Source organism: Saprolegnia diclina (assembly GCF_000281045.1).
Source record: "Saprolegnia diclina VS20 unplaced genomic scaffold supercont1.21, whole genome shotgun sequence".
NCBI lineage: Eukaryota > Oomycota > Saprolegniomycetes > Saprolegniales > Saprolegniaceae > Saprolegnia > Saprolegnia diclina.
Window position 1 is genome coordinate 371,685 of NW_008246088.1, and position 27,079 is coordinate 398,763.

At 60.0% G+C, this 27,079-nt stretch overlaps 12 protein-coding genes across 13 annotated transcripts; 8 read left to right on the plus strand and 4 right to left on the minus strand.

The window, feature by feature from the left end:
- The first annotated feature begins 72 nt into the window (after positions 1 to 72).
- SDRG_07372 (hypothetical protein) lies at positions 73 to 1,050 on the plus strand. The gene is made up of 3 exons (XM_008613201.1): positions 73 to 337; positions 389 to 510; positions 555 to 1,050. Exons 1-3 carry the CDS (start codon positions 127 to 129, stop codon positions 669 to 671), a joined length of 450 nt encoding a protein of 149 aa, XP_008611423.1. The 5' UTR covers positions 73 to 126; the 3' UTR covers positions 672 to 1,050.
- SDRG_07373 (hypothetical protein) lies at positions 927 to 1,930 on the minus strand. The gene has a single exon (XM_008613202.1). It carries the CDS (start codon positions 1,848 to 1,850, stop codon positions 987 to 989), a length of 864 nt encoding a protein of 287 aa, XP_008611424.1. The 5' UTR covers positions 1,851 to 1,930; the 3' UTR covers positions 927 to 986.
- An 891-nt stretch (positions 1,931 to 2,821) lies between these two features.
- Positions 2,822 to 6,271, plus strand: SDRG_07374 (hypothetical protein). Its single transcript, XM_008613203.1, has 2 exons — positions 2,822 to 5,502; positions 5,549 to 6,271. The coding sequence occupies exons 1-2, from the start codon at positions 2,877 to 2,879 to the stop codon at positions 6,220 to 6,222; spliced, it is 3,300 nt and encodes a 1,099-aa protein (XP_008611425.1). The 5' UTR covers positions 2,822 to 2,876; the 3' UTR covers positions 6,223 to 6,271.
- On the minus strand, positions 6,261 to 7,991 carry SDRG_07375 (hypothetical protein; the record flags this gene model as incomplete). Its single annotated transcript, XM_008613204.1, has 2 exons — positions 6,261 to 6,865; positions 6,911 to 7,991. 2 exons carry the CDS (start codon positions 7,989 to 7,991, stop codon positions 6,261 to 6,263), a joined length of 1,686 nt encoding a protein of 561 aa, XP_008611426.1.
- A 598-nt stretch (positions 7,992 to 8,589) lies between these two features.
- SDRG_07376 (hypothetical protein) lies at positions 8,590 to 10,444 on the minus strand. Its single transcript, XM_008613205.1, has 2 exons — positions 9,296 to 10,444; positions 8,590 to 9,250 (listed from the first exon to the last, which is right to left on the minus strand). The coding sequence occupies exons 1-2, from the start codon at positions 10,359 to 10,361 to the stop codon at positions 8,649 to 8,651; spliced, it is 1,668 nt and encodes a 555-aa protein (XP_008611427.1). The 5' UTR covers positions 10,362 to 10,444; the 3' UTR covers positions 8,590 to 8,648.
- Positions 10,445 to 11,116: 672 nt separating this feature from the next.
- On the plus strand, positions 11,117 to 12,140 carry SDRG_07377 (hypothetical protein). Its single transcript, XM_008613206.1, has 2 exons — positions 11,117 to 11,620; positions 11,662 to 12,140. Exons 1-2 carry the CDS (start codon positions 11,193 to 11,195, stop codon positions 12,110 to 12,112), a joined length of 879 nt encoding a protein of 292 aa, XP_008611428.1. The 5' UTR covers positions 11,117 to 11,192; the 3' UTR covers positions 12,113 to 12,140.
- A 468-nt stretch (positions 12,141 to 12,608) lies between these two features.
- Positions 12,609 to 15,980, plus strand: SDRG_07378 (hypothetical protein). The gene is made up of 4 exons (XM_008613207.1): positions 12,609 to 14,537; positions 14,584 to 14,643; positions 14,698 to 15,344; positions 15,397 to 15,980. The coding sequence occupies exons 1-4, from the start codon at positions 12,686 to 12,688 to the stop codon at positions 15,910 to 15,912; spliced, it is 3,075 nt and encodes a 1,024-aa protein (XP_008611429.1). The 5' UTR covers positions 12,609 to 12,685; the 3' UTR covers positions 15,913 to 15,980.
- A 252-nt stretch (positions 15,981 to 16,232) lies between these two features.
- SDRG_07379 (hypothetical protein) lies at positions 16,233 to 20,527 on the plus strand. Its single transcript, XM_008613208.1, has 6 exons — positions 16,233 to 17,632; positions 17,676 to 18,089; positions 18,134 to 18,681; positions 18,730 to 19,089; positions 19,137 to 20,143; positions 20,200 to 20,527. Exons 1-6 carry the CDS (start codon positions 16,251 to 16,253, stop codon positions 20,428 to 20,430), a joined length of 3,942 nt encoding a protein of 1,313 aa, XP_008611430.1. The 5' UTR covers positions 16,233 to 16,250; the 3' UTR covers positions 20,431 to 20,527.
- On the minus strand, positions 20,444 to 22,041 carry SDRG_07380. Of its 2 annotated transcripts, XM_008613209.1 has the most exons (5): positions 22,003 to 22,041; positions 21,462 to 21,952; positions 21,056 to 21,412; positions 20,824 to 21,014; positions 20,444 to 20,775 (listed from the first exon to the last, which is right to left on the minus strand). In XM_008613209.1, exons 2-5 carry the CDS (start codon positions 21,777 to 21,779, stop codon positions 20,484 to 20,486), a joined length of 1,158 nt encoding a protein of 385 aa, XP_008611431.1. In that variant the 5' UTR covers positions 21,780 to 21,952; positions 22,003 to 22,041; the 3' UTR covers positions 20,444 to 20,483. The 2 variants fall into 2 exon arrangements, with proteins under 2 accessions (XP_008611431.1, XP_008611432.1); XM_008613210.1 differs by having other exon boundaries at positions 20,444 to 21,014.
- Positions 22,042 to 22,543: 502 nt separating this feature from the next.
- Positions 22,544 to 23,871, plus strand: SDRG_07381 (hypothetical protein). Its single transcript, XM_008613211.1, has 4 exons — positions 22,544 to 22,877; positions 22,929 to 23,258; positions 23,305 to 23,492; positions 23,547 to 23,871. The coding sequence occupies exons 1-4, from the start codon at positions 22,557 to 22,559 to the stop codon at positions 23,830 to 23,832; spliced, it is 1,125 nt and encodes a 374-aa protein (XP_008611433.1). The 5' UTR covers positions 22,544 to 22,556; the 3' UTR covers positions 23,833 to 23,871.
- Positions 23,872 to 23,930: 59 nt separating this feature from the next.
- Positions 23,931 to 25,524, plus strand: SDRG_07382 (hypothetical protein). The gene is made up of 2 exons (XM_008613212.1): positions 23,931 to 24,027; positions 24,074 to 25,524. The coding sequence occupies exons 1-2, from the start codon at positions 23,960 to 23,962 to the stop codon at positions 25,473 to 25,475; spliced, it is 1,470 nt and encodes a 489-aa protein (XP_008611434.1). The 5' UTR covers positions 23,931 to 23,959; the 3' UTR covers positions 25,476 to 25,524.
- Positions 25,525 to 25,707: 183 nt separating this feature from the next.
- Positions 25,708 to 26,760, plus strand: SDRG_07383 (5-carboxymethyl-2-hydroxymuconate isomerase). Its single transcript, XM_008613213.1, has 3 exons — positions 25,708 to 26,225; positions 26,278 to 26,565; positions 26,616 to 26,760. The coding sequence occupies exons 1-3, from the start codon at positions 25,755 to 25,757 to the stop codon at positions 26,730 to 26,732; spliced, it is 876 nt and encodes a 291-aa protein (XP_008611435.1). The 5' UTR covers positions 25,708 to 25,754; the 3' UTR covers positions 26,733 to 26,760.
- Positions 26,761 to 27,079: the final 319 nt, after the last annotated feature.

The following is a 27,079-nucleotide window of genomic DNA, read 5'->3' on the forward strand; positions in this document are numbered from 1 at the left end:
GGCATTTGGTAACCTCATGGGCGATCGCATGAGCTACTTGTACGCCATCGTCCTCTGCCGGCGGAAGATCGTTGTGAGTTGGTCAATATCCGTACTCAAGTGCTTATCCGGAATTCACAAAGCAAGATGGACCCGATGCTGGCGTCGGCGATCGGGGGCATGCCCCCCATGGCGCAGATCCCGCAGATGTCGAGCATGATCCGCGAGTACGCCAACAAGCTCAACAAGACCGCGGTCGAGGCCAAGGCCAAGGCGCTCAAGTCCTCGATCGCGCTCCCGGCGCTGGCCAAGAAGCCTGCTCCGCGCCTCGCCCTCGAGCAGCAGCTCTTTCTCCTCCGTACGTTCTATTCTGGCATGCTTGGGCTGATGCAGCCTATCTTGTGGACAGATAACGCGCACGAGAAGGCTCGGGTAGGCACCTGGGACGTCAGCCAAGCGGCCTTCCACGACGCCAACATCCGCATGGACAACGTCAACGAGTCGCTCACGTACTCGTCCGAGAACATCCAAGTACAATCATCGTCGCATGGCTGCGCTCATGCATCGTGTGCTAGGAGGCGATCCACGTCATGAAGAACGTCAGCCGTCATTTTCGAGAGCTTGGCTCCAACATGTCGGACGACTTGTGCTTTTACAAAACCTCGGACAAGGCAAGTGGCACCGAGGCGTAAAGACGGAACACGACAACCAAGCCGAGAGACCGAGTGTCTACATCCGTTGCGCTGCATGACCGTGCGCTACTAGTCCGGTACATGCGCCCATCGATAGAAGGCCCGGTTCGACTTGGTCGGTTGCCCGACCGTCCACACGTAGCCAGTCAACGCATCGCGAATTTCGTCACGGGCAGCACCATCCATGGCGCGAGGCGAGTACACGCGTAGGTACGCGATACCAGTGCGACGGAAGCATTCCATTAGGATAGGAGATGGACAGAGAGCAGTCGGTGTTTCTTATTCTTTTAAATATATAGGTAATAAATACAGCGCTTAGAGCACCTTGGCGCACACAAGGTCGAGACCGCTTTTGAGCGTCTGCGAGAACCAGCTGCAAAAGATGCACGCGTGGTCGTGCTCGTCGCACTGCATGTGCTCCAAGTGGTGGATCCGGGTCGTGAGCCACGGGTGCGACGTGTCGCCGAGGTAGTTGCCGTCCTCCGTGATCATGCGCGTGTCAAAATACGTACGTAGAAAGCAGTTGCGGACGCGCGACCGCTCGAACGTCGAGAGACCACCGGACCGGAAGCGCTGGCCGAGCGACGCCGCGAGATGGTCGGCTTCGTGCTCCATGTCCCACGAGAGATAGAGGCCACCAAACACGACGAGGCCAAAGCCGAGCACCGCGCCGAGGAGCTTGTTGGGCACCTTGGTCGCGAGCGCATAGCTGCCAAACATGGACGCCGGGATGAACGACGTCATCTTGAGCGAGTGGTTGTTGGCAATGTGGGCGCACTCGTGCGCAAGGATAAACTCGACCTCGTCGCGTGCGGGGTCGGCCTCGAGGTCTGTGATCGTGCTCTCGGCCGACGGCGCCTGGTGGAAGCCGCGGTAGATGGACTCGGAGATCCAAATGGCCGACTGTCCAAACACATCGGCACCCAGCGCGCCGCCACCTTCGCCGCCGGCCTGGTCGACCAGCACGCGGATGTGCTCGGGGTGGCGCACGCCGAGCTGCGTGGCGATCGACCGCGCCGTCTGAAGAAACGTATCGGTCTCGTCGAGTTCCTTGGTGGATTCGGCGCCAATGGCCTTGCGGGCGAGGCGCGAGTGGGGCAGCGCGACCGGGAAGGTGGCCGAGAGGAACATGGTGGTGGCACAGCCGCAGAGGACGCGGCGCAGGTACAGCGATGACATACGACCGCCAAGGAAAATGGAAAACTGAGATCCTGGTCCAGCTGAGATCGAAGCGACGCATCTCTTTGCGTCGAGTCGCATGATCTATGCGATTCATCTGTGAGCAAACACAAAGATCACGCGGGACATGCCTAATTAGGTCTCTATTTCGGATACATCCGATTTCAAAAGCGGACTGCAGGGCGTTGCTGTTGGACAGGACCAGAGGCTAAATGCACGCCACTTCAAGTTCGTTTGGGACGTCAACGATTGCATGGAAGCGCGCAGCTTCAGGGTACCGGCAAGCCGCGGCTTTGTCCCGTAGAGGATGTACTCTCTCAGAGGCCAGTGTGGCTTGGATCCGCCCATACTAGCTGATTCGAGGATGAAGAGTCGAAGATGACATGAAGAAGCGAGGATATTTCGAAGGCCCATCAAGCCATGGCGTTTTGTCATTTCGTGGAAGATGGAGCGTATATCCATGGAAGCGCCCAACAGGCCAATGATGTGGGCGTCAGGCCCATGCCATCAGCTTCCGCAATCATACTAGCGCGTCGTTGATTACACTTGCATATTCGCAATCGACTGTTGTACCAATAGTCTGGGAAGGAGCTATGCATGGACCTTTGGTCAGCCGTTCGCACAAGCTTTTGGTCGGCCATTGCCACAAGAAGGATGCAACAAATACGGTCGGTCGACTGTTGCTCTGAACCCCGAGCCACTTGGTTCGTGGAGGCATTGCCAACCGCGAGGACCTTGCCCTTGAATGCTGCGAATCTCATCCCATGACATGATACATTAAAATAGCACCTACAAAAAAAAGGGTAATATTTTAAAACAAAAATAGGCTGACGTTTCACATTTTGACCTTATTCAAGAGTCTACCTTGGCATTTGTATGCCCTGTTCATGTAGGACATATCCTAGTTAAAATAGAATTCGGAGGTGGTGGCAGTGCGACCTCTGAAATCCCATGTATAAATTGTGGGGAAGTTCTCCGTGAATTTAGGAGAAAGAATTCGGGACGCTCAACGGACGTTTGCCGCCCATGTCCGCGCCGATGCATGGGGACGCGGAAGGGGCCATGGACGCCGAGGTAGACATGTTCATGGAGCCGGTATCCGACAGAGGAAGCCTCTCGCATGTGGGCTCGGCCAGCTCGATCGGCTCGGCGGGACGAGGCAAGAAGGCCATACCCCGCCTGGACCTCCCGCGCGACGACGACGCGCTCCTCGATGACGGGGACGTCAACGCGGGCACGTATACGCGCGTCCATCTCCGCGTCCGCGCCGAGACGCGCCTTGGCGAAGAGCTGCATTGCTCTGGCGCATCGTACACGATGGGCCAGTACAACCCGAGCGAGAGCATTGAACTAGTGACGACGCCCGAGGACTACCCGATTTGGCGGACGTCCAAGCCGCTCATTTTGCCGCGCGGGATCGCTCATAGGTATATGTACGCGCTCTTCCTCGGCGGCGCCTTCTCCAAGTGGGAGCAGATCGACCACGACCGCGTGATCGTGCCCGAGGGCCGCGAGATGACGATCGCCGAGGACTTTGGCACGTACGACCCCAACAGCGTGCTCCAGCGGACGTCGGAAATCCACAACCGGAGCATTGTGTACATGCGCAAGGTTCTCACGCACAGCGCCAAGCAAGCGCAGATCACGGGCAAGGTCGACGTCAAGGGCCTTGTTGCGTCGGCCATGCAGCGCTCGTCGTCCGTGCTGCGATTTCGCCAAGGTGGCACAAAGGAAAAGATGCAACCGCGCTTCAAGCGCCACGCGTCGTCGAACTACAAGCCGAACGAAGACGCGACGCTCTTCCTCATCTGCTACCACCTGCCGATCCATCTCCACAAGATTGACGGGACGTGGCACGCCGAGTGGGACAAGGACAGCTTGATTGCTCGCTCGGAAGGCACGATTGCGCAGAGCATGAACGTCAAGTGGGTCGGCTGCGTCGCGATGGAGTACCAAGGGTCTCCGATGACGGACGATGACATTGCCGAGATCACGGAGCTCCTCACGGCCATGGACGCGCACGCGGTCTTTATCAGCCCCGAGGTCGCGGCCGACCACTACCAAGGGTACTGCAAGTCGAAGCTGTGGCCGATGTTCCACAACGTCGACATTCTCGACATTTACTCGTCGGTGTGGGACGACGGCGAGTACACGAGCGGGAAGGAAGAGAAGAACAACGGGCGCTGGTGGGCAGCCTACAACAAGGTCAACCAGTGCATTGCGCAGGCCGTCGCGGACCTCTGCAAGCCCAAGGACATTCTCTGGGTGCACGACTACCACCTTTTACTGATGCCCAAGCTCGTCGTCGACTATTGCAAGGTCCAAGAGAAGCCGCGGCCACAGATTGTCTTCTTCCTGCACGTGCCCTTTCCTACGTCCGAGATCTTTCGCGAGCTCTCGAACGGCACGGCGCTGCTCGAAGGCGTCCTCGAAGTCGACGTTGTCGGCTTCCACACGTTTGACCACGCGCGCCACTTCCTCAATGCGTGCAAGCGCTTCCTCGGACTCACGTACCAGTCGCGCTGTGGCGTGAACCTCGGCGTCGACTACAAGGGCCGGAACGTTGTCATCACGATCAGCCACGTGGGCATTGAGAAGGAGATCATCCGCCAAGCGCTCATGAACCCGGAGGTGCAAGCGGCGGCCGCCGCGCTGCGTGAGAAGCACAAGGGCAAGCAGCTCATTGCGGGCATTGACCCGTGCCAGCGTCTCAGCGGCATCCCGCTCAAGCTGCTCGCGTTTGAGCAGTTTTTCAGCATGTGCACCAACCTCAAGGAGAAGCTCGTGCTCGTTCAGCGCTGTCACTTTTCGACGGCGCGCCTTGGCGACGAAGAGTATTCGAGCCACGAGATTCGCGAGCTCGTCCAGCGCATCAAGACGTCACACGGCGACGTCATTGACTATGAAGAAACCGAGCGGCCGCTCGGGCTCCACGACCGCGTCGCGCTCTGGCTGGCCTGCGACATTCTCATGGTGACGTCGATTCGCGGCGGTCTCAACTTGTACCCGCTCGAGTACGTCTTTGCGAAGGGCGCCTTGCCAGGCAGCAAAGCCGGCGTCGTGATTCTGAGCGAGTTTTCCGGCTGCTGCTGCGTCCTCAACGGCGGTTTGCGCGTGAACCCGTGGAACATTTCCGAGGTTGTCAACTCGCTGGACCGCGCGATCAACATGAGCGACGAGGAGCGCATGGGGCGGCGCGCGCGCGACTTGCCGTACATTACGAGCCAGCCGTCATCCAACTGGACGCGTCAAGTGCTCGCGATTTTGCAAGAGTGCAGCGAGGAAGACGACGACACGAGCAGCCTCGACTTTCAGAAACTGGACGTAACCAAGGTCCAGCACGCGTACAAGACGTCGCGGCGCCGCGTGTTTTTGCTGGATTACGGCGGCACGATCATTTCGCGCGAAAACATCTCGATGTACATGAAGAAGGACTTTACGGCGGTCACGGGCAAGATTCCGACGTCGCGCATGATGGCGTCGCTCCAAAAGCTGTGTGCGGACCCGAACAACACGGTTTTCATCATCTCGGGCGTGAGCCAAGTCAACTTGACCAACATCCTCGGGCACATTGACGGGCTCGGGCTCGCGGCCGACAATGGCGCACTCTTTTCGTGGGCGCGCTCGATTCGCTTTGGGACGGCGAAAGAAGGTACCGTTTTCACTTTGCAAGCAACGTATTGATGTTCCTTTGCTAGATACGCACTACCAGCCCAAGGACGCGACAGTCGACAGCAGCGACGAGGCGGACAGCTCGTCGTCGCGGTCGTGGTTCCACCACCGTGTCGAGTTTGATTGGCAGCCGATCCGCGAGATTGTCGACCCGATTTTGCGCACGTACCTCTCGCGCACGAATGGCAGCGTGATCCGGTACATGGACCAAGGCATTGCGTGGAACTTTCGGTCGACGGACCCCGAGTGGGGGCTCATCCAAGCCAACTCGCTTCAAACGGACCTCGAAGAAGTCATCAAGGACCTGCCAATCACGATCGTGCGTAAGAAGGGCCTCCTCGAGATTGTCCCCGAGGGTCTCAACAAGGGCGTGGTCGCGCGCCATATTCTCTCGAGCGACGCGGAGCTGCACCGCGGCCACCCGGACTTTATCTTTTGCATTGGCGACGACACGACGGACGAGAGCATGTTCAAGTGCATATACGAGTACTACGCCGAGCGGTCGGAAGAGAGCGTGCACGGCCAAGCGTCAATGCTACACGCCGCAAACGACGCCGATGACGGGCGCCTCCACATCACCGGTTCGCTCCAGCACGTGTTTACGTGCACGGTCGGGAAGAAGCCGAGCAACGCGCATCTGTACATGAACAACGTGGACGACGTCGAGAACCTCTTGTACTCGCTCGGGCACCCGGCATAAGGTAGTCGTATGTGGATATATAATCGTATATAGTTTTCTTACGGCTGGATCTCGATGAGCATGAGCATGCCGGCGTCCGAGTGCCCGAGGATGTGGCAGTGCGCGGCGATGAGCCCCGTGAAGTCGACGGGCCGGAACCGGATCGTGACGTTGCCACCGAACGGCAAGGTGATGGTGTCGCGCCAGTCGCCAATCGAGTGGTCAAGCCCGTTGCCGTGCGACGCGCTCACAATCTGGAACGGGTTGGTGTGGATGTGGAACGGGTGGTTCTTCTCTTCAGACGAGAGCACGTTCTCGAGCGTCCACTCGTAGAGCTGCCCGAGCTTCATCTGGTAGCGCACGGTCGGGTCAAAGAGCATCCCGTTCATGTAGTACGTCTTGTACGTGGCGCCATCCCGCACCGCCGGTGGCCCCGACGAAAAGCTGACGTGGAAGCGCTCAATGGTTTCGTCCGACTCGGTGATACCGCGGAGATCCCGCAGCGTATTGCTCCGAGGCAACGTGAGTGCTGGCACGGACGCGGACGTTGCGCGGACGTCAAAGACACCAAGGACACCGTGGTAGACATCGGTGAGGCGGCCCATGTAAGCAGCGCTTTTGCTGTGCGGCGACGACACGAACGGAAAGAGACCCATTGGACGACCTACGCAGCATCATTGGTGGGGACAGCGTCAGAAGATGACGGTACCGTGCAGGTGGCACTGCACTGTGAATGCGACGCGGGCGCCCGGCGAGACGATGATGAATTCGGGTTTGGTTTCAGCGGGCGGGAAGACATCCTTTGCAAACACCTCGACGTCGCAGCCGGGCACGGACAGCTCCAGAATCTGCGTCGGACCGGCGTTGATGAGCCGAAAGAGCTTGCGCTCGCCGTCCAAAAGCGTCATGCGCGGGTGGTACTGGCCGTTGACTGTGTAGAACGACGGGTACGACGTCGCTGGGGCGCTAAAGCGCGGCTGGTAGTCGGGAAACGCGTCCGAGACGCGCTTGTGGCTCATGTTGGTGAGCTGCACGTCCATGGGCAGCGTGCTCTTGGAGACGTTGGCGGCGCCAATTAGGTTGCCAAGCATGCCGCCTTTGAAGCCGTACGCTTGCAGCACGAGGACGTTGTCGACCTCGTCGACGCTGTCTTGGATCGAGATGGCGCCGACCATGCCACCGCCCATTTGCAAAAACACCGACCCGTGGTGGTGCGGGTGGTAGTGGTACACGCCGAGCGGGTGGTCGTTTGGGATCTTGACGATGACCTCCATCGACTCGCCCGGCTTGAGCGCCCGCAGGACGTTGTCGGCGACGCCCGACGGCGACACGTGCATGCCGTGAAAGTGAATGTTGGTCGTGTTCGGGTCCCGCAGCGTGTTCATGTGCAGTCCCTCGGACGGTGCGTCCGCCTCGAGCTGGTTGATGAGAGTGATGCGCAGCGTGTCACCCGGCTTGGCGCAGAGCGTCGGACCCGGAAAGAGGCCATTGTAGCTGCGCGTTGTGAACGCGACCGGCCCGTTTGTAAAGCGCGTCGCTTGGACCGTGAGCGTGATCTCGAGCACACCATTGTGGCTCTTGTATACCGGCGGCGATGGCAGCGGCGGAAGGTCCCGCGCCAGCGCCAGGAGCGACGCCGAGGTAAAGTTCTGCACGACGGGCGTGTTGTAGGCCGCGAGGTCGAGGTGCGGATACAGGACGTAGAGCGTGCCAACGCAGAGCGCAGAGAGGAGCGCGAGGAAGACGCGGAACGGGTCCTTGCGCTCGCTGATCTCGATGGCGCCGTACATGGCAAAAGGCAAAGTGAAGCGTATCTTAGTCTTATTGCGAAATTCGAATCCCTGTCGAAGGCGCCTGGCTTCGCCTTTTTAGCCAATCGGCGCATTTGGCGGTTTCCAATTGGCCGACGCGCGGCTTTTCGAGCGCGGGTGGTGCATGGAAGCGACAGCACCGACCACCTTGCCGCAAGCGCGTGATATGCAACGCATCTCAAACGGTGTGATCACTGGCTCGCGTCGCATGACTAATAGGTGCATTGCTAGTACACACAATATGTATAACAATACTTGGAATACTGCAAGGCGGGAGCGCCTTCGGTTGAAGCTGGCGCCAAGAGTAGCTGTGGCGCCAGCTTCAACGAGAAACGCAGCAATGTTGTTGATTCGGTTGAAAAGACTGCAGCCACGAATACATGTGGATTGATGGCTCGCTGCTATCAGCTTTGGTGGCAGAGCAAGTCGCAGAGGCGATAGCCATCGCACCTAACACCAACGACGCACCTGTGTTGACGACAACTAACTACTACATATAAGATAGTATCGGTACAACTTCTAGTAAATCGCACGACATTCGGTCAACTTCGTGGCATCGACTGCTCCAAGAGCACTCTGGGTTGCCCGTACAGTCAAATAAGAGCCGTGTTGGACGGTTAGATAATAAAAAGGGGATTAGGGTTGGATCTCAACGAGGAGCGCCATGCCCACGTCGGCGTGGCCCAGAATGTGGCAGTGGGCAGCGACAAGACCAGTGAAATCCATGGGCCGGAACCGGATCGTGACGTTGCCACCGTACGGTAGCGTGATCGTGTCGCGCCAGTCGCCGACCGAGTAGTCGAGGCCGTGGCCGTGTGTCATGGCCACAATCTGGAACGGGTTCGAGTGCAAGTGGAACGGATGGTTCTTCTCGTCCGGCGACAGCACATTCTCGAGCGTCCACTCGTGCAGGACGTTGAGCTTCATCTTGTAGCGGTGGTCCACCGAGAAGAGGCGGTCGTTCATGAAATATGACTTGTACATGGTGCCGTCCCGGAGCGTCGCGGGCCCTGACGAGAACGTAACGTGAAAGGTCTCAATGTGCTCGTCGTTGGACGTGATCGGCATGAGGTTCTTCCCGCGCTTGACGTGCGGTGGTGTAAACGGCGAGACGCCGTTGCTCGCGTAGACTTCAAAGAGGCCGAGCACGCCGTGGTAGACATCGGTGAGGCGGCCCATGTACTCTTGGCTCTCGCTGTGCGGCATCGAGACGAACGGAAACACACCCGACTTGGCACCTACGTGCAATCTCAGAAAGTGCAATCTCAGAAAGTGCAAAATACCGTTCAAGTGGCACACGACGCTCAGCGCGACGCGCGCACCCGGTGTCAAAATGATGTAGTCGGGTGTCGAGATTGCGGGCGGAAACGCATCCTTGGCGTGCACCTCGACGTCACAGCCGGGCACCGAGAGCTCCAGAATCTGGGTCGGACCTGCGTTCATGACCTGGAAGAGCTTGCGCTCGCCGTCGCTGAGCGTCATGCGCGGCTGGTACTGGCCGTTGACGACGTAGAACGACGGATAGTCGCCGGGGACGCCACTGACGTGCGGCTGGTAGTCGGGGAAGACGGCTGCCATGCGCTCGGGGCTGCGGGCTGTGAGTGTAGCGTCCAGCGGCATGGTGCTGCGCGAGATCTGTGTCGCATTGACGAGGTTGGCGAGCATACCGCCGCGAAAAGCAAACGCTTGCAAGATCAGGAGCGTATCGACCTGGTCGACGGTCTCCTGCACCGAGATGGCGCCGACCATGCCGCCACCCATTTGCAAAAACGTCGATCCATGATGATGCGGGTGGTAGTGAAACACGCCGAGCGGGTGGTTCTCGGGGATCTTGACCACGAGCTCCATCGACTCGCCCGACTTGACGGTCCGAAGGACGTTGTCAGCGATGCCCGACGGCGAGACGTGCATCCCGTGAAAGTGCAAATTGGTCGTGTTCGGGTCCCTGAACGTGTTCATGTGCAAATGCTCCGAGGGCAAGTCGGGCTCGAGCTGGTTGATGAGCGTGATGCGCAGAAGGTCACCGGGCTTGGCGCAGAGCGTCGGGCCCGGAAACATACCGTTGTAGCTGCGCGAGTTGAACGCAATCGGGCCATCTTTGAAGCGAGTTGCCTCGACGCTCAGCGTCACCTCGAGCACGCCGTTGTGGCTCTTGTACGCCAGCGGCTGCTGCAAGGTCGGGAGCTCTCGCAGGAGCGACGCGAGGTGCGACGTCGAGTACTCGCGCACGGACGCAGGGCGGAACGAAGCCAAGTCTGTGGACGGCGATAGGACATAGACCGTGCCCAGGAAAAGGAGGCTCAGCGCAGTCGCGATCGCGCGGAAGCGCCATGGGCCATCGACGGTCATCGTGTATTAATGCCGAGGCTCCTGAGCATGGCGACGGCGTATAAAAAAGAGCCGACCGGAATCCGTCGAAATCCGCGTGGATTTTCGATGCACCAATCAGCAGTTGGTCAGCACGAAAAACGCAATATGATTGGGCGATCGACTTTGCATGTTTTTGTCCACGGCTTGACTGGGCGCGTATTTTAGCGCGCGAACCGCGCGTCGTGGCGACTGGGATGGGTGCTGTGGGACTCGATCGCGTCGCTGCAGGCGCCCCCCGTCTAGATAACCTGTGCGCAGAATCTGGTGTCTGAGAATCCTAGAATCTGCCGACGCAAGGCAACGAAAGACACCATCGGTGGCGTGTCGGTGCATCGCGCCGCTGGACGCAAGCATTTCTTCTTGCATCGGTATCCTGACGTACCTCTGTGATGTTGCCTCTCGTGCGTGGGGTCGTTATCACCTGGTTTGGACCAAGATAGCTCCCAACATGCTTCAGGAAATAACTTATTTTGTGGTAAAAAATGGATAGCTTGTCGTTTACGAAGGGCTAAAATACAGGCAACCCCGCTCGCTGCATAGACCGTAGTATCTCTAGAGCTACCGTGATTCGTACATGGGCTCTATGGGTTTGCGGGTTGGAATTTTACCCTTGGTTGAACTTGAAGGCGCTGGCAGCAGCGCGATGGCTATCAGCTCTTATTGTCATATTAAAGAAAATCGCATGTCGATATGCATTCAACTATGCGGAATAAATTGAAGAGAAAAATATACCTGGGCCAATCATCGTTGCGAGCTACACTCTCGCGGACCAATCACCACCGCGTGGCTTCTTTGTAGCATCCTTCCTCGATGGCGGACGACAGCGCGTGCACCAACTCGTCTGCATACAAGTTTGGCGTCTTGGCCGCGGACGAGCTCCCAGCTCTGCGCGCCCACCTGCTGGCAACAGCAGCTACCATCTCGCCGAGCCTCTTTGGCACGATCTTGCTCACGCAAGAGGGCCTCAACATCCGCCTGAGCGGTCCGACGCAGGCCGTGCATGCGATGCAAGCTGTCTTGAGTGCGCTGCACCCCAACATTGGACATATTGTCTTCAAGGATTCGCTGAGCGCGACGCCTACGCTGCGCAAGTTTCTCGTGCGCATCAAGAAGGAGGTCATCTCGATGGGCATGCCGAGCGTCAACCCGGCGCGGGACGGCCTCGCCACGCACATTTCGCCACTCGAGTTCAAGGCCTGGATGGACGAGAAGAAGGACATGGTCGTCCTCGACACACGGTACGCCGACAGATTATATACACTATTGTATTAGGTCGTAGGAACGACTACGAGGTGCGGCTTGGCACGTTCGATAATGCGATCGACCTCGACATCAAGAGCTTTCGCGCCTTTCCGGACGTGGCCAAAGCAAAGCTCGAGGCGGTGCCCAAGGAAAAGCCAGTCGTGATGTTTTGCACGGGCGGCGTGCGCTGCGAGAAGGCTTCGTATGCGCTGTTGGAGCACGGCCACACGAACGTCTACCAGCTCGACGGTGGCATCCTCAAGTACTTTGAAGACTGCGGCGGCGCGCACTACAACGGCGACTGCTACATCTACGACGACCGCGTCGCACTCACGCCGGCGCTCACCAAGGCGACCGACATTGCCATGTGCTTTGTGTGCCGGAGTCCGCTCACGGCCGCCGAGCAAGCGTCCTGTGACTTTACGCACGGCGTGAGCTGTCCGTACTGCGTCGGCGGCAAGCGCTCGGACTTTCGGTCGCAGCCATAATGGTATTGCCACTTGATGCGACATCGCAGCGTGTTGCTTGGCTCATCCGCCATCTTCCAAGATGGCTGCGGATGCACCACTCTGTCTACGGGTACTGTCCTGGCAAGCGTCGGTAGCACTTCGTAATGCCGGTGGTCACGCAGTGGTGCCACGCCGACCAGACAACGATGCCACCTACTTGTGCATTGATTGCGCGTTCGTATGGCACGTCGCTGGCTACTGCTCGCCTCACATAGATGCTGCACAAGTAGCCGTTGCCGCTGTTACTAGCGACGACCTGCCCATCAGTGGTCTACGCAAGGCCATGGGTCGCGGTGCTCTGCGTAATGGCTTGGGCTCCTGCGCCGTCGGGCCTTGAGGTTGCAGCTGCGTTTCCGGCGAATGCCGGATAATGCGTGCTCAACGCGGATTGGCCGCGCTGTCTCTGCCGCGATCGCTGATTGGGCCGTCTTTATATATGGAGAACGCCGGTTCGGCCACCACTTGGTTTTTGTATGGTCGGTGATTACTCACGCGAGGCGAAGGGTGTCTTAGTCATAACGCCGATTGTGACCTGCGGCGACGGGCCGACCGATGGCATCTTCCGCTGCTGCGTACGCTGCGGCCGACGAGGACGACCGGCCGTCGAGCTCCTTCGATGGGATGACCATGGAGCGCCTCCTGCAGGCTGAGAAGAGCGTGCTCAAGGCCGGCCAGGCCACGCTAGAGGCGTGGAACATGATGACGAGCCATAGCAAGCCCAAGGCCGACGACGTGTACCCGCCGGCGCCATCATCGGGTCCGCTGTACACGACGGCACCCGAGCACCTCACCGACTCGAAACCCATGGCACGCCACTCGAGCTACACGGCGATGGCGACGCCATCGAGCCTCAATTTCGAGATCCCGCGCTCCGAGGAGCCGTATGCGCGCGGGTCGTTCACCCTCGACTCGATGGAAAGCCAGGAAGCGGCCGCGCCGAGCTCTTCGTCGTCGGCGTCGTATGCGTCCGGTCCGCGCAAGGCGTTGCCGACGCTCAACATCTTTGGGCTCTCGCGCAGTGTGAGCGCCGGGACAAAGTCGGAAGAGACAATCCATACGTTCACGGTCAAGAAGGCCGACAACTTCCTCATCGACAACCTCAGTAAGAAGTCGTCCGTGCGCATCTCGATCGACACGGAGAGCCGCATGCTCGCGTTCCATGTGACCAACAATGCCAACGAAAAGGAAGAGTTTTCGTGCGCTGCGATCACTGCCAAGGAGAGCTCGAAGCTCGGGCTGCACCTCAACATCCAGCAAGGACAGGCCGCGCCGATCACGCGCAAGATTGCCTTCTTTAGCTTGGACGACCGCCAGCGCTTCATGGAGACGCTCGAGGTCGGCAAGATCAAGTACAAATCCGCCAAGAAGCTCGACGCGTGCGCCGACGACTCGGACGATTGCGAGACCGCGTGGGACGCCGGCCAAGGCGGGTCGTACTCGATGCCCGACACCGAAACCGAGCTTGACAAGCTCCCAGGCGAAGAGATCAACCAAAAAGTCCAGCGCGTGACCAACCTCGTCATCATTGCACAAAAAGAGCGAGCGGTCCAAGGCGAGCTCATCATGACCAACTTCCGCGCCGTCTTCTTCCCGTACGACCCGTCGCTTCTGTACGGGTCGTTCGAGGTGCCATTGGCCGCGATCAAGGAGACGAAGTACGAAGGCCTCAAGATCGTCATTGCGTGCAAAGACCTGCGCAAGATCTGTCTCTCGATGCACGACGCAGTGACACGCAAGATCAACTACAACGAGCAGCCGCAGCCGATCCAAGGCCATTTCATTCAAATGTTCATGTCGAAACTTCGGCCGCCGCTCTCGGTCAGCAGCGTCTTTGCGTTCACGTACCACAGCGCCAAGCGCGGTGGCGTCGAGCTGCCGCGGGACGTTGACGGCTGGCTCGTCTACTCGCCCGTCGAAGAGTACAAGCGCCTCGGGTTCCTCGAGTCGCAAAACAGCATGCCGTGGCGCCTCCTCAAGAACACTCGGTTCCTCTTCAGCCCGACGTACCCCCAGCTCATGGTCGTGCCCTTCAACCTCGACAAGGACCAGCTCGTGTCGAGTGTGAAATTTCGATCCCGCGGGCGCCTTCCGATCGCGGTCTGGCGCCATCCAGACAACAAGTGCGTCCTGTCGCGGTCGTCCCAGCCCATGTACGGCCTTCAGAGCAAGCGCTGCGAGGCGGACCGACAGCTCCTCAAGGCGTACCGCGACGCCGCCAAGAAGACGTCGGCGGGCTTGGCGCCGCCGCTTCACATTGTCGACGCCCGCAAGGTCATTGCGACCCAAGGCAACCGGCTCGTCGGCAAGGGCGTCGAGCAGTCGTCGCACTACGACAACGCTGTCGTCGAGTTCCTCGGCATTGCCAACATCCACAAGATGCGCGACTCGATCGATGCGCTTCAGAGTCCGTCGTCGTCGTCTCTAGCGTCTCGTCATATGCTTGTGTGTAGGCCTTGTGCACCCGACCATCACGGACGACGGTCACAAGGAATTCCACAGCGCGCTCCATGGTACACCCACTTTTGATGGGTTTTGAAAGAGGGTTTCATTCATTACTTGACTAGATACGCGCTGGCTCAAGCACATTATGAAGATTCTCTCGGGCGGGTCGCGGATCGCACAGATCTTGCACGAAGAAGGCGCGAGTGTTCTCGTGCACTGCAGTGATGGGTGGGACCGTACGCCGCAGCTCTGCGGGATCGCCGAGCTCATCTTGGACCCGCACTACCGAACGATCCGGGGCTTTGCCGCGCTCGTTGAAAAAGAGTGGTGCAGCTTTGGCCACAAGTTTCATGACCGCGTCGGCGTCGGGAAGGACGCGTCCGACCTCGCGAACGAGCGGTCGCCGGTCTTTTTGCAGTTCCTCGACGCGGTCTGGCAAATGACGCGCCAGTTTCCAACTGCGTTCGAGTTCAACGAGCGGTTCTTGCTGCACGTCGTCGACGCGATCTTCTCGGGCCTCTTTGGCACATTTCTGTACAATACTGAGAAGGAGCGCGCCGACAACATGATGTGGCAGCGCACCGAGTCGGTGTGGACGTGCGTGCTTGAAGCGCCGGCGAGGTTTGCGAATCTCAACTACCAACCCACGTCGCGTGTCTTGTACCCGCGGGCCAACTTGAAGCGCGTCGTGCTCTGGGAAGCTCTCTTCTTTCGCTGGGACCCCGAGATGCACCCGGCGTACGTCGAGTCGCTCGACCCGCTCTCCAAGGTACGACTTGATAGATTGATTCTTTTGACATGTCTCATATGGAACTATGTAGGCCAAAGACCCCAAGCACCACCACCCGCGGCATAATGCGACACACAACAGCGACCATCTGCGCATTGCTGAGAGCTTTACGTCGACCACGTCGACGCAGATGACCGAGCTGAACGACAACTCGGACGGGTCGTCGTTCAGTGACAACGACGACGACGACTACCGGCCGTCGACGCGCCGCGCGTCCTTGGCCCGCGGCAACAAGACGCCGTCGGTCTCGGTCTCGGACAAGATTGCAGCCGCTGCGACGTCGGCCGCGCTGAGCCCGGACCGCGAGACGGTCTCGAATTTGCAGCAAACGCTCGCACAGTACCCGCAGCAGGCGACCGAGCGCGCGCGACAACGGTCGAAAGACTCGTCGCTGCGAGAAGCGCTCGAAATGGTGCCCGACAAGACGCGGATCCGGTATCTGGAACAGCTCTTGAGCCAAAGCGTCGCGCGCGAGATGCAACTGGAGGCGCAGCTGGACACACTCCAGACGCAACTCATTGACCAGACGACCGACACTACGCCGTGATGGCCTCTTAGATTTCAATATTGTAATACGACCCTTGTCCCGCGATACCCAACCCTTGCTCGCTAGCCACGTTAGCAAAGGCAGCTCCAAGCAATGCCATCAGAGTCATTCTAAACACCGCGCTCCGTAAGTCTGCGTATTGCAGCAGCGACGTTAATGCAGAGTGCCATAGCAGTTGGTGCTAGCTAGTACGAGTAGTACCGTCGTATTGTGCACAAGTTGTCGCTGGCGTTGCTGCACTTTGGTTGCGTGTTTTTAGAAACCTGTGAGATATAATATCCGGCGACAACGTATCGACCTGTGGTATTCTATAGATATTGACGAGTCGACCTCGCGCGATGTCCGGAGAGCAGCAGCCGCTTCTAGAGCCGCGGTCGTCGGACGGCCTGCGCCTCTCGGCTCTGTGGCGGACCGACTCGATGCACGAAGGTAAACCGCCGATACCGCCATTAGCCGGCGCGAGTCCGCTCAAGCGAGCGCCAATCGGTCTCACAACGGCCGCGGCCCGCCAGCAGCTCTTGGCGGCCATCGAATCGCAGCTCTTGTCGTCGTCGGAAGCGCAGCGCAACCCGCGTGGCCTCTTCTTTGGCATCGTCGACACGTCCATGCTGCTTTTGCTCCTGTGCAGCGCGACGCGGTACGCTGCGTACGGCTGGAATGCGCAACGGCGGGCCGCGAACGGCGAGACGTCGCGCTACACGGAGCTGTTTGAAGGTCTCTTCCTTAGCATCGCGGCGCTTCTCAATGGCCTCTTGAACACAGCGCTCTCCCGACGCGACCGGCGCGAAGTGGCCGAGCGCGTTCGGTACGCCGTCAAGGTGCTCTACAAAGCGTCGTCGCCGACGAGCCCCAAAGAGTCGCGCAAGGACGCGAAATTGTCGCCGTCGTCGTGCTACGTGGCATGCTACCGCGACTCGCAGTGGCAGTCGATGCCCATGAACCTTCTCGTCGACGGCGATGTGATTGCGCTCATGAGCGGCGACGTCGTCCCAGGTCAAGTCCGCCTACTGTACCCGACGTCGTCGACGCCGATCTTGTACACGCGCGGGCAAAAGGTCGACGCGTTCTCATCGACCAACTGCGGGACCGAGTCGCCGCGCATCGACGCGACCTTCCAGCCCGACGTCATCTTGCATCTCTGCGGCGACATGCACGTCTTTGTCATGGAAGAGACGCCAGTGCTCCAGGACATTTACAACTCGATCTTCAACGTGTCGCGGCCGTCGACTGCGCTTCAGACGCTCCAGGACGCTGGCCACGTCTGTGCCCGCTATACGTGCGCTCTTTTTGCGTGCATTCTTCTCGGGTGCATCGTCGGGCGCGCCTGGGTGCTGCCGGAGCCGCTGCACCACGCAGTCAACCACCTCTGCCTCGGGCCCGTCGGTCTCCTCCTCTGCTTTGTGTCGCTGCACGCCCCGTTTGTATGGTTTCTCGGCGAGGCAGCAGCCACCGCGCACCTTCTCACAGCGTTCGAAGCCATTTTGGCCGCCGAGCAAACCACGTCATTTCAAGCGCCGTTGGACGAAGACGACATGGACGTCTACGACGTGGAGGAGCGCGAGCAGTTCCGCTCAAGCAAGCTCCAGAAGGCCTTTACGGTCGAGCGGTCGTGGTATTACTTTTGGTCGACGCTCCAGTTTCGCTGCATGGACTGTACCGACGCGCACCGGACGCGGTACCACAACGGCAAGAAGAGCAAGCTCACGATTCCGTACTCGGGGTAGCACGGCGTGCAAAATGAATACGAGGCTCATGGTCGGTAGGCTGCGGTTGCTCGAGCGCCTCGGCAGCACAACCATGCTGTGCTGCTTTGATGATGACATTTTGTGCGAAGACGCGCCCTGTGTCGAAGAGATCTTCCTTCTCAACGACGAAGCGACCAACTCGACCGTGCTCGACTTGCACCCGGAAGCATCGTGCGCGACAGGCCTCAAATTTGAGGACCCAAAGTGGCGCTTGCACCTGCCGTCGCTCAAGCCATTGGGCCTCGCGATCTTGCTCAACGACTGCGAAGACCCCAAGACCGAGTACTTGAGTACGCTGCGGCACCTCTCGACGCCACCGACCGGCGTCGACGTGCAACTGAGCCACCAAGCGGACATTCAACAGTGCTTGCTGCAGCTCTCGGGGCATGTGCGCTTGCTGCCGTACCCGCGGCACCTCCTCAACCTCGCGCGGTACGTTCTTCGATTTGTCTCGAAATGAATCGAAATTGAGATAGCGAGATTGGGTTTCAGCCGGCCGACTTGGACAAATTCCAGCGACGGCGGTCGATACACGTCATAGCCCCGCGACTCGCGATCGAAGAGCACACGACCGACCACCATGCGCAAGGCCAGGAAGACACGCGGTACCGCGGGTATCTCAAGACGCACTTGTACACAAACATCGTGCTCGACAAGCGGTCGCATGGCCACCAGCTCCTCTCGCGCGGCCACCCGTCGCTGGTTGTATCGCAGTGCGGCGAGTACTGGGACGGCAAGTCGATTTGTCCGCTCAGCAGCGAGAAGCGCCGGCTCATCCTCGACATGTACAACCAGTGGCGTGTCGAGGACCTCGACTGCGTCGCCCTAACGTATGCGCCGGTGGCGCAAAAGTTCAATTCTCTCTTTGCGTCAAGCGCCGGGACGCTGCCGTCGGTGTTTCTCGTCGAAGACCATGCGGCCGGTGAGCTCACGATGGACCCGAAGCAACCGTGGACGTCGACCTCGTCCCCCGCGCGCACCCAATCGACCGAGCCGCGCTTTGCCGGCGCCCACATGAGTCCCAGTAGACTACTCCGTCCCATCGTATGTGGACTGAGGCAATGACGCGTAGCGACGCCGCACCAACGGTACCCGGTGCACTGGAACAATGACGGCGCGTCGTCGACAGGCCACGCGGGCGGCGACGACCTCTGGAAGCTCCAAGAAGACCAGATTTTTCTCGGCATGGTAGCGTCCGGCGTGCAGCCGCGCAAGGGCATCGTCGACCTCATCGAAGACCTCACGGCGTCGGGCGTCCGCTTCGTGTACTTTTCACCGCGCAACATGCGTCGGTCCAAGCTGCTCGCGGAGAAGATGGGCATCGAAACCGACTGGAACTGCGCCATCAGCCTCCGCGACTCGGAGGGCCCAGACCCCCACCGTATGACGTCCAACTATTCGGACTGGGACGTCAAAGCCCGCCTGCCGCACGGTTCTTAAGTCCTGTGACGCGAGCACTTGTCTCATAGTCGGTTGTAGGTACGGCGGCGATTCGTCGGCACCTCGAGACCGTCGACAACGTGCCGCTGTTGGTGTCGCTGTATACGGACAGCACGCCCGAAACCATCGAAGAGATGATTGGCATCTTCCAGGAGAACCACGAGGTGGTCCTCGGCGTCGGCACGTCGCTCCGTGAGAGCAACGTGCCGCTCTTCTCGAAAGCGGACCTTGCCGTCGCGTTTGAGGGTAACCCGAAAACGCTCTTTGGCGACGAACTCCCCAAGGGACCGTTCTTGCCTGTGTTCTCGGACGCCGACATGGAGCTGAGTCAGATCTTGAACACGCTCACGTGCTGCTTTACCGTGCGGGACTTTGGCCTCTCGCGCGCGTCGCCGGTCGTGCTCATCGAGCTCCTTCGTCTCGGGCGACTGCTCTTGACCAACTTTACGCAGCTCGTGACGTACATCTTTGTCATGCAGCTCTTTGTCGCAACCGTCTTGGTGCTCGCGTACCTCGCGCCGTTCCCAGAAGTCGCGCAGCTCAGCGTCCTGTCCATACTATGGCTGCTCTGGCTGCTCGTGCCGACGCTCTCGCTGTGCATGCTCTCGTCGCCGCCGCACCGCGCGCTCATGTCGCGCACGCCGCCCAAGAACGAGCCGCTCGACTGGAGCGAAGTGCCCGTCTCGCGCATTTGCGTTTACTTTGCACTGCGCTACTTGCCGTCCTCGCTCTTTGTGCTCTGTCTCTTTCAGTGCTTCTTTGGCCTCTCGCTGCGCATGACGGCCCTGCTCCGCGGCGACCCGAGAGCTCTCGAGAGTGCGTGGTGGGACCATGCGTGGCGCGACGACGCCTTGTTCATCCACCCGCGGCCGCCGGCCATCAACGCGGCTTTGGACCGCGCGGAAGGCATGATGCTCTTTGGGGTTGGTGTGTTTGCGATCGTGACGAGCAGCGGGCACCTCTACCGCTCTGACAGCCTCGTTGCCGAGTCGCCGCTGCGCAACCGGCCATGGCTGCTCGCATGCGTCGTGCTCTTGCTCTTGCAGGTATTAGCGTTGGAATGATACCTTTGTGGCGCCGAATTGTGATCGGTCTGTGGTAGATGGCGATATCGGTGCTGCGCATGGGTCGCGTCGGCGTCGACGGTGTGAGCCTCGACGTCTTTCTGAGCCATGTCCCGTGGTACTGCTGGGTCGCGCTTGGCGTGTGGCCGCTGCTTGTCGTGTTGATGGACGAACTGGTGAAAGCTCACGACCACAAGCTCATCGTGCGCTACTACAAGTTTATGCGCATGCAGTTCGACACGCGTCTCGGGATGTGGAGTCCGCGCTAAGGACGAATCGTATACGAGTCGACAACACCCGAAGTGTCGATTTGCTTTGTCGTTTACGGTGTGTTAGGTGTAGGGTTATCCACGGGGTGGCTTGGTGTCGGTGTCCGACGCAATGCCGTGTCGAACGCGCGGTCCCAGGCGGCTTCGAACGATGTGACGTCGCGATGAACGTGCTGGAGCAGCGCGGCTTGCTGGGCGTCGGCGGCCGCAACGGAGCTCACGTCGATACCAAACTGCTGCGCTTCAATGGGCAGGGGCACAAAAGCCACGTCGTCAAACGACTGCGAGCAGTACTTGAGCTCGCGAATACGGACGCGATTCGCATCGATGGCATCGACCGCGATGCTAGTACCTCATAGATGCTGCCCTCAGTGAGGATAAAGACGTGCGTACATGACGTAGCGGAAGCGCTGAAGCGGCGTGACCGGGTTGCGCGGGTCGTCGTGGACGTTTTGGCTCACGACCACGACGCTGTCGGGCGACGTGTAGACGCGCCAGAGGCGGTTGTCGCGCCACGGAGCTCCGTGCCGATGGTACATGGACTGGGAGTAGACTATGTTCTTGGCTGCGAGCATCTCGACCAGCTACACGGGTGGATAGGGTTAGGGTGGGAGACAGGGCGTACCTCGGGGTCGAGGACACGCCGACCGGCGAGCGCGACGCTGCTGTCGCCGTCGCCGTCGCGGCCCATGAGGGTGTAGGCGCTGGCCGTGTGCGAGAGCGATGTGCGCAAGAGGTGTTGCCGTGCGGTGGCGTACTCGTGCGTGCCTGCGTCATTGACATCGAACAAGAAGTTGACGTTGGTGTCATGCGTCATTGGCGCGCCGCGCGGTAGCCCGTGCGCCTCTAACAGTGCTTCGGCGTTGAAGTAGAGGCGGTCAAGGAGCCACTCGCAGCTGAGCCGCCGGACGTTCAGGTCGATGGCAAGGCCGACGCGGGTGCTGGTAAAGGTACGGCTGTCGCGGACCGCGTAGCAGGCTGGCTACACGTTTGAGTCGAGTGGAAGTTGGTGAAGCGCAGTAGGCACGTACGTGGATGAAGTGCGGTTGATGCACCCACGTATGCAGTGTGCGGTACACGGTCTCGAGTCGCTCGGCGTGGACGCGCAGGTTGTGGTGGCAGCGCGATGCGTCGTTGGCGGAAGAGACAAGGGCCGATGCGACGTCGGCCCATGGCAGCAGCAGCGCGCTCTTATTCGCTTGCGGTCGTCGCCGATCGAGCTCGGCTTCCAACGTCGTCACGAGCGCGCGCAGCTCGGAGAGCTTGCCTTCGAGGCGCTCGCGGAACTCCCGCTGCTTGCGCCGGTTGTAGAGCCGCTTGGTGAGCCGCGCCGCGTCGTCGTCGGCCATGCAGCGAGTATTACCGCGGCCAACGTAATATAGCTACTTGTCCTCAACCACATTGCGATGGGAGGTACGGTGTCCGTCGGCATAGACAGGCACGTCTCATAGCGCTGTTTGTAGGTGTAGCGTGCGATGAAACGATCTACTCAACAGCAGCTCGGACGACGCAACACGTGGCGCTACATCGCGCTGGCGTGGTCGCACCAAAGGACGCCGTAGCCAGACGCACCGGTTTGCTGCCGACTCGCACAGCCGTCGTAGTGTTTGTGGGTGCCAACAAGTAATGGTATACTCGTTCCCACTGGGATGTGCGCAGCTGGAAAGCAGGCGTCGCGACATGCGAGGACGTCGGATGATGCGCGTCGATACCCACACCGGCTCCGCAAGATACCAATCGCATGTCGGGTACTGTCTTCCCGCAGGCAACCTCGCTCTGTGGCTCGCACGCCGCCAACCTGATATCCCCCAGTGTGCAACTGCACGTGATCGACGTGCTTGCCAAACACGCCAGCAGATGGTCGCGCTCGGTCCTCGCTGACGCGAGCCATGGAGCGACCCGCGACCGTGGCCGCTCGGGTTGTATCTAGTCAACTAGAATTATAGTCAATTCGTCGTTGCACCGTAGTGTATTAGTCGTCGTCTCGTGACTTCTCGCATTGACGAGACACTGCAGACAATATCGTCTCTTCCTTGGCTCACTTTGCCCTTTCTCGCTCGAAAAAAAGGCAGCTGTTTTCGGCACCCTTGGTGGCATGTGCCACACGCTGATACTCACGACGAGGCATGCGGTGCGACGTCCTCGCCATGGAGGTCGACGCCAAGAAGCTCGAGAAGCGCGCCTACAACCGCATGAAGCAGCGCGCGTTCCGCAAGAAGATCGAGGACGAGCTCCAATCGCTGCACCGGACCATCTACGCCCTCGAGCTCGAGACGGCGACGCTGCGCCGCGCCGCGACGGGCCCGTTGCCGTGGGCCGACGTCGCCGCCGCGCTGAGCAAGTCGACCGAGGCGACGCTGCACACAAACCGCGCGCTGCGCAGCGACGTGGTGCGCGCGCGGGCGCTGGCACAGACCATGCACGGCTGGGTGCGTCGAGCGATCCCGGTACCTCTCCACACTACCAACTCATCATCGTCTCATGGCCTTCGTCGACAGCATGTCCCGCGGGAACGGTACCTGAGCATGGCGCCAGCAACATTACCGGCGTCCTGGGAGGCGCGCCAGCTCGGCTTCAAGTGGATCACCGACCGCCTTTACCACCACGCCGAGCCCTTGCTCCACGAGCACGGTCTCTTCAAGAGCCAGCACGCAACGTTTGGCGAGATCGCCGTGCATACGACAGAGAATGGTACGCACGAGTACTACACCAAGTACCAGCGGCTCCTTCATGCGCCATTGGACGCCGTCTGCGCTGCGTTCACAGTCCTCTGCACGACTGGCGACGGGGACTTTGTACTCGCAGGACGGGACGCGCTCGACACGCATGTACGCTGCCTTGCTGCCCGAAATCGCGATGCCAATTTGCCTCTAGATCACGTCGCTCATGGACGAAGAGATCGTCTACTCCCAAGGCATATGCACTCGCGATGGCGCACCCTGGGTCGACAACAAGGTGTGGCGCACGTTCCGCACACCAACCGAGCTCGTCATCGTCGGTCAAAGCGTCCACAACGACCCGCGCCATGCGACTACGGCCATGGAGCGGTTCCGCTGCAACGTGTACGACGCTACTCCCTTCTGCGCTTCTCGTCTCATGGTGCCACCGCGGGGTAGGGTTGTCGTGAGCGCGGTGAATGCGACCACGACGCTCGTCCGGCAGCTCAACATCAACACGCACGCCTACACGCGCGACGGGTTTGTGGCGCCGGACGTGGAGGCGCGGCAGTTCAACGTGCTCGTGCCACGGACCGCGAGCGACGAGGACCAGCTCACGCAGATCGCACAGCACATTCGCATCGTGCGCAACGCCATGTTTCGCGGTGGTATGAACGCGAGCCTCGACGCTGCCATTGCCGCCTCTTCTGTGCGTCCCCTCTCTAGTCACGAGCCGCCCTTATAATATCTATGGAGTAATATGTACTTGTCGTTGTTTGGTGTTATTGCTCTCGCCGCAAAGGCTGAACACTGACTAGCTGGGAAAAGCCATTTTGCGATTGTGCAGAGTTAAAGCAGAGACACATCTTGCGATGGCCAAGAAGACTGAGGAGACCAAGCTCATTGCGAACCTCCTCGACCGCATCGTCGGCAAGGCGCGGTACGCGTATCCCTTACTACTCGGACTTATGCTGGTTCTATCCTAGCGAGTGCGACGTCTGCGGCTATAGCTTTGGCTTTGCCCAGAAGCGCCACAAGTGCGACGCGTGCGACCTCGCTGCGTGCGCCAAGTGCCACGCGCTCACTAAAGCCAAGCTCAAGTGCGGCTATAGCGCGCGCGACGACGAGTGTACGTCGTGCTTGCACCCGCTGCCGCCGTCCCGATACGCCATCGTGTGGGAGATCCCACCTGCGCAGCGCGGCCTGTCGCTCAGCGCGGCCAAGGAGCTTTGCCCCGACGCGCTGATCAAGCGCGCGCCACCATCGCCAGCCGCGTGCAAGCGATGTGCCAGCGGCGGCGACGCACCGGCGCTCCAAGCCTCGAACGCCCGCGTCGCCCAGCTCGAAGGCCAGCTCGCGATCGCCAAGCGGCAGCTCGAGGTCCTCCAGCGCGAGACGCCCGCACGGCCCGTGAGCGACCTTGAGAAGGAGAACCGGCGCTTGAAGCGGCAACTCGAGCAAGCCGGCATGCAGGTCGCCGACAACATGTCGTACGCGGACGCCAAGGCGTCCATGACGGCGATCTCGCGGCGCATGGCCGAGATCGGGTCGAGCGACGTGCAACACGCGGACAAGGCCGTCCAAGCCGCGCTGCAAGGCGAGTACTTTACGCTCGAGCAGGAGATGGAGAAGTGCTACGTGGCCATGATGGCGTCCGAAGAGTACGAAGCCGAGATCCGCGAGGCCGAGATCGCGTGGCATGCCAAGTACCTCGCGACGCACGAGGCCGCGCTGCGCTCGGTACGCCAAGGCATTCCCGTGCACGTGGCGAATCTCTCCAAGGACGCGCTCGTAGCGCTTTTGCAGGCGCAGAGCTCTCGACTTGATGCGCCTCACGTGGCGCGCCGCCTCAAGACGCTCAAGGTCCTCCACCTTTTGCGCGTCGAGCCACAAAAGATCCTCGTCGTCCACCCGTGCGAACTCGTCAAGCTGCCGTTCAACAAGCTCTGCCTCCTCGAGCGCCAAGCGCTCTACGCCGCCCTCTACGACATTGCGTCCGAGTGGCAAAAGCAGGACAAGAACAAGAACAAGAACTTTGGCGACAAGTTCAAGTGGTTCAAGAGTCTCCGCGACGGCCTCATGCGCGACGTGACCACCATTGAAGCCCACATTGGACCTGACCATGCCTGCGAGCTCAAGACACGCTGCCCTGGCCATCTCGAGCAAAAGGCCGCCGACGTATACGCGACGTCGTGGGGGTTTCCGAGCGACGCCGTCTTCCCGTCGGCCGCCGATGTTGTGCCGGTCGAGTCGCCGGCGGTCGTCGTGGCCAAGCCAGCGCTTCCGACGTCGCGCAAGGCCCCGGCGATGCCCCAGCGACCGACGCCAAAGGGCGGCGGTGTGCCCATGAGCCTCCTCGCTGCGCTCCAAGCTCGCAAGAAGGACTGACAGTGAATGCGATCCCTAAAATAAGGTCAATTAAGAAATACGTTTTGAACATGTTTAAAACATATTTATGTGGACTTGTGGTTTGTATGCTCCAACGGTGGGAGAAACCTTTTTGCCCATCAATTCAAAGGGGCTTCTGAGAGGGACAAACCGATTGTGGGTCGGGACATTGGGACATTCGAAGGCGGCTGGGGTAAAATCTTGTGGCAAGCCACCTTTATCCGGAATTTAACCGGAAACGAATGGCCGGATTGCGACCCGCTGGCAGTCCCCACCCAGATGCAGCAGGTCATTTCTCGAGTGTCGCTTCGCCGGGCCATGTCGACCGCAACGCGCATTGTCCGCTTCCGGGACGAGCATGGCGCCGTGCGCTTGGGCCAGCAGGCCACGCCCAGCAGCGCCACGGCGCAGGTGCTCGCGGCGGACAACGTCTTGGGGTCGCTCGCGCTGACGCCCGAGGTCGCGCAGGTGCGCCGGATCCTCGCGCCGGTCCAGCCAACCCAGATCATTGGCATCGGCCTCAACTACCGCAACCACGCAAAGGAAACCAACATGCCAATCCCGAACCACCCCGTGGTCTTCTTCAAGAACGTCAACTCGGTGACCGACCCGGAGATGCCGATCGTGCTGCCGCGCATTGCGAGCGACCCGCTCGAAGTCGACTACGAGTGCGAGCTCGCGGTTGTGCTCAACGCCGACTGCCGCAACGTCTCGGTCGATGACGCGCTGCGCTACGTCGCGGGCTACACGGTGCGCTTCCCTGGATAGCGACGGCAGCGGCTGATGATGTATTGGTTTCTAGTGTGCCAACGATGTCTCGGCGCGTCGGTGGCAGGGCGTGCCCAAGGGCGGTGGTCAGTGGTGCCGCGCCAAGTCGTTCGACACGTTTTGCCCGCTCGGGCCGTGCTTGGTGCCGGCGGCGTCGATCCCGGACCCGCAAAACCTGCGCATTGAAACCTACTTGAACGGGGCGTGCGTCCAGTCGTCGTCGACGCAAGACATGATCTTCTCTGTCGCGGAGCTCATTAGCCAGCTGTCGCAGGACACGACGCTGCCCGCGGGCACGGTCATCCTCACGGGCACGCCCGAGGTACATACTTCGATCCCCGTCTTGTCCCGTTTATCACGGCCGTTTTTTAGGGTGTGGGCTTCACGCGCAAGCCGCCACTCTACCTTAAGGCCGGCGACAAGGTCGAGATTCGCATCGAGCACATTGGGTCGCTCGTCAACCACGTCGTGGGCACCTCGGCGCTCTAAAGAAATCGAATGCATCCATCGTGACGGCCTTTGCATTGCTTTCGCAGAGCTTTCGACAGTTGCAAGTCCTAGACAGGGCTACCGCATAGAACGCTAGGCACCTACATCGAGCACCTTGGAGGCCGATCCCGTCGCTTTGGCAGTGATAGGCACAGCCTTGGAATGGACAACTGTAGCTCAATTCGATTAAGTGTTTGTAGTCTTCGTAGTTTCCATGCGCAGCTGCTGGGATGACCTCGATGCACACCCATCCGTTATTACGAGTCAAGTCGACAGAATTCGAGAGGTGTCTGTCCAAGTATATTTAGACTGCTAGTAGACTTTCTACCTCTTGAGTTTAAAAGCAC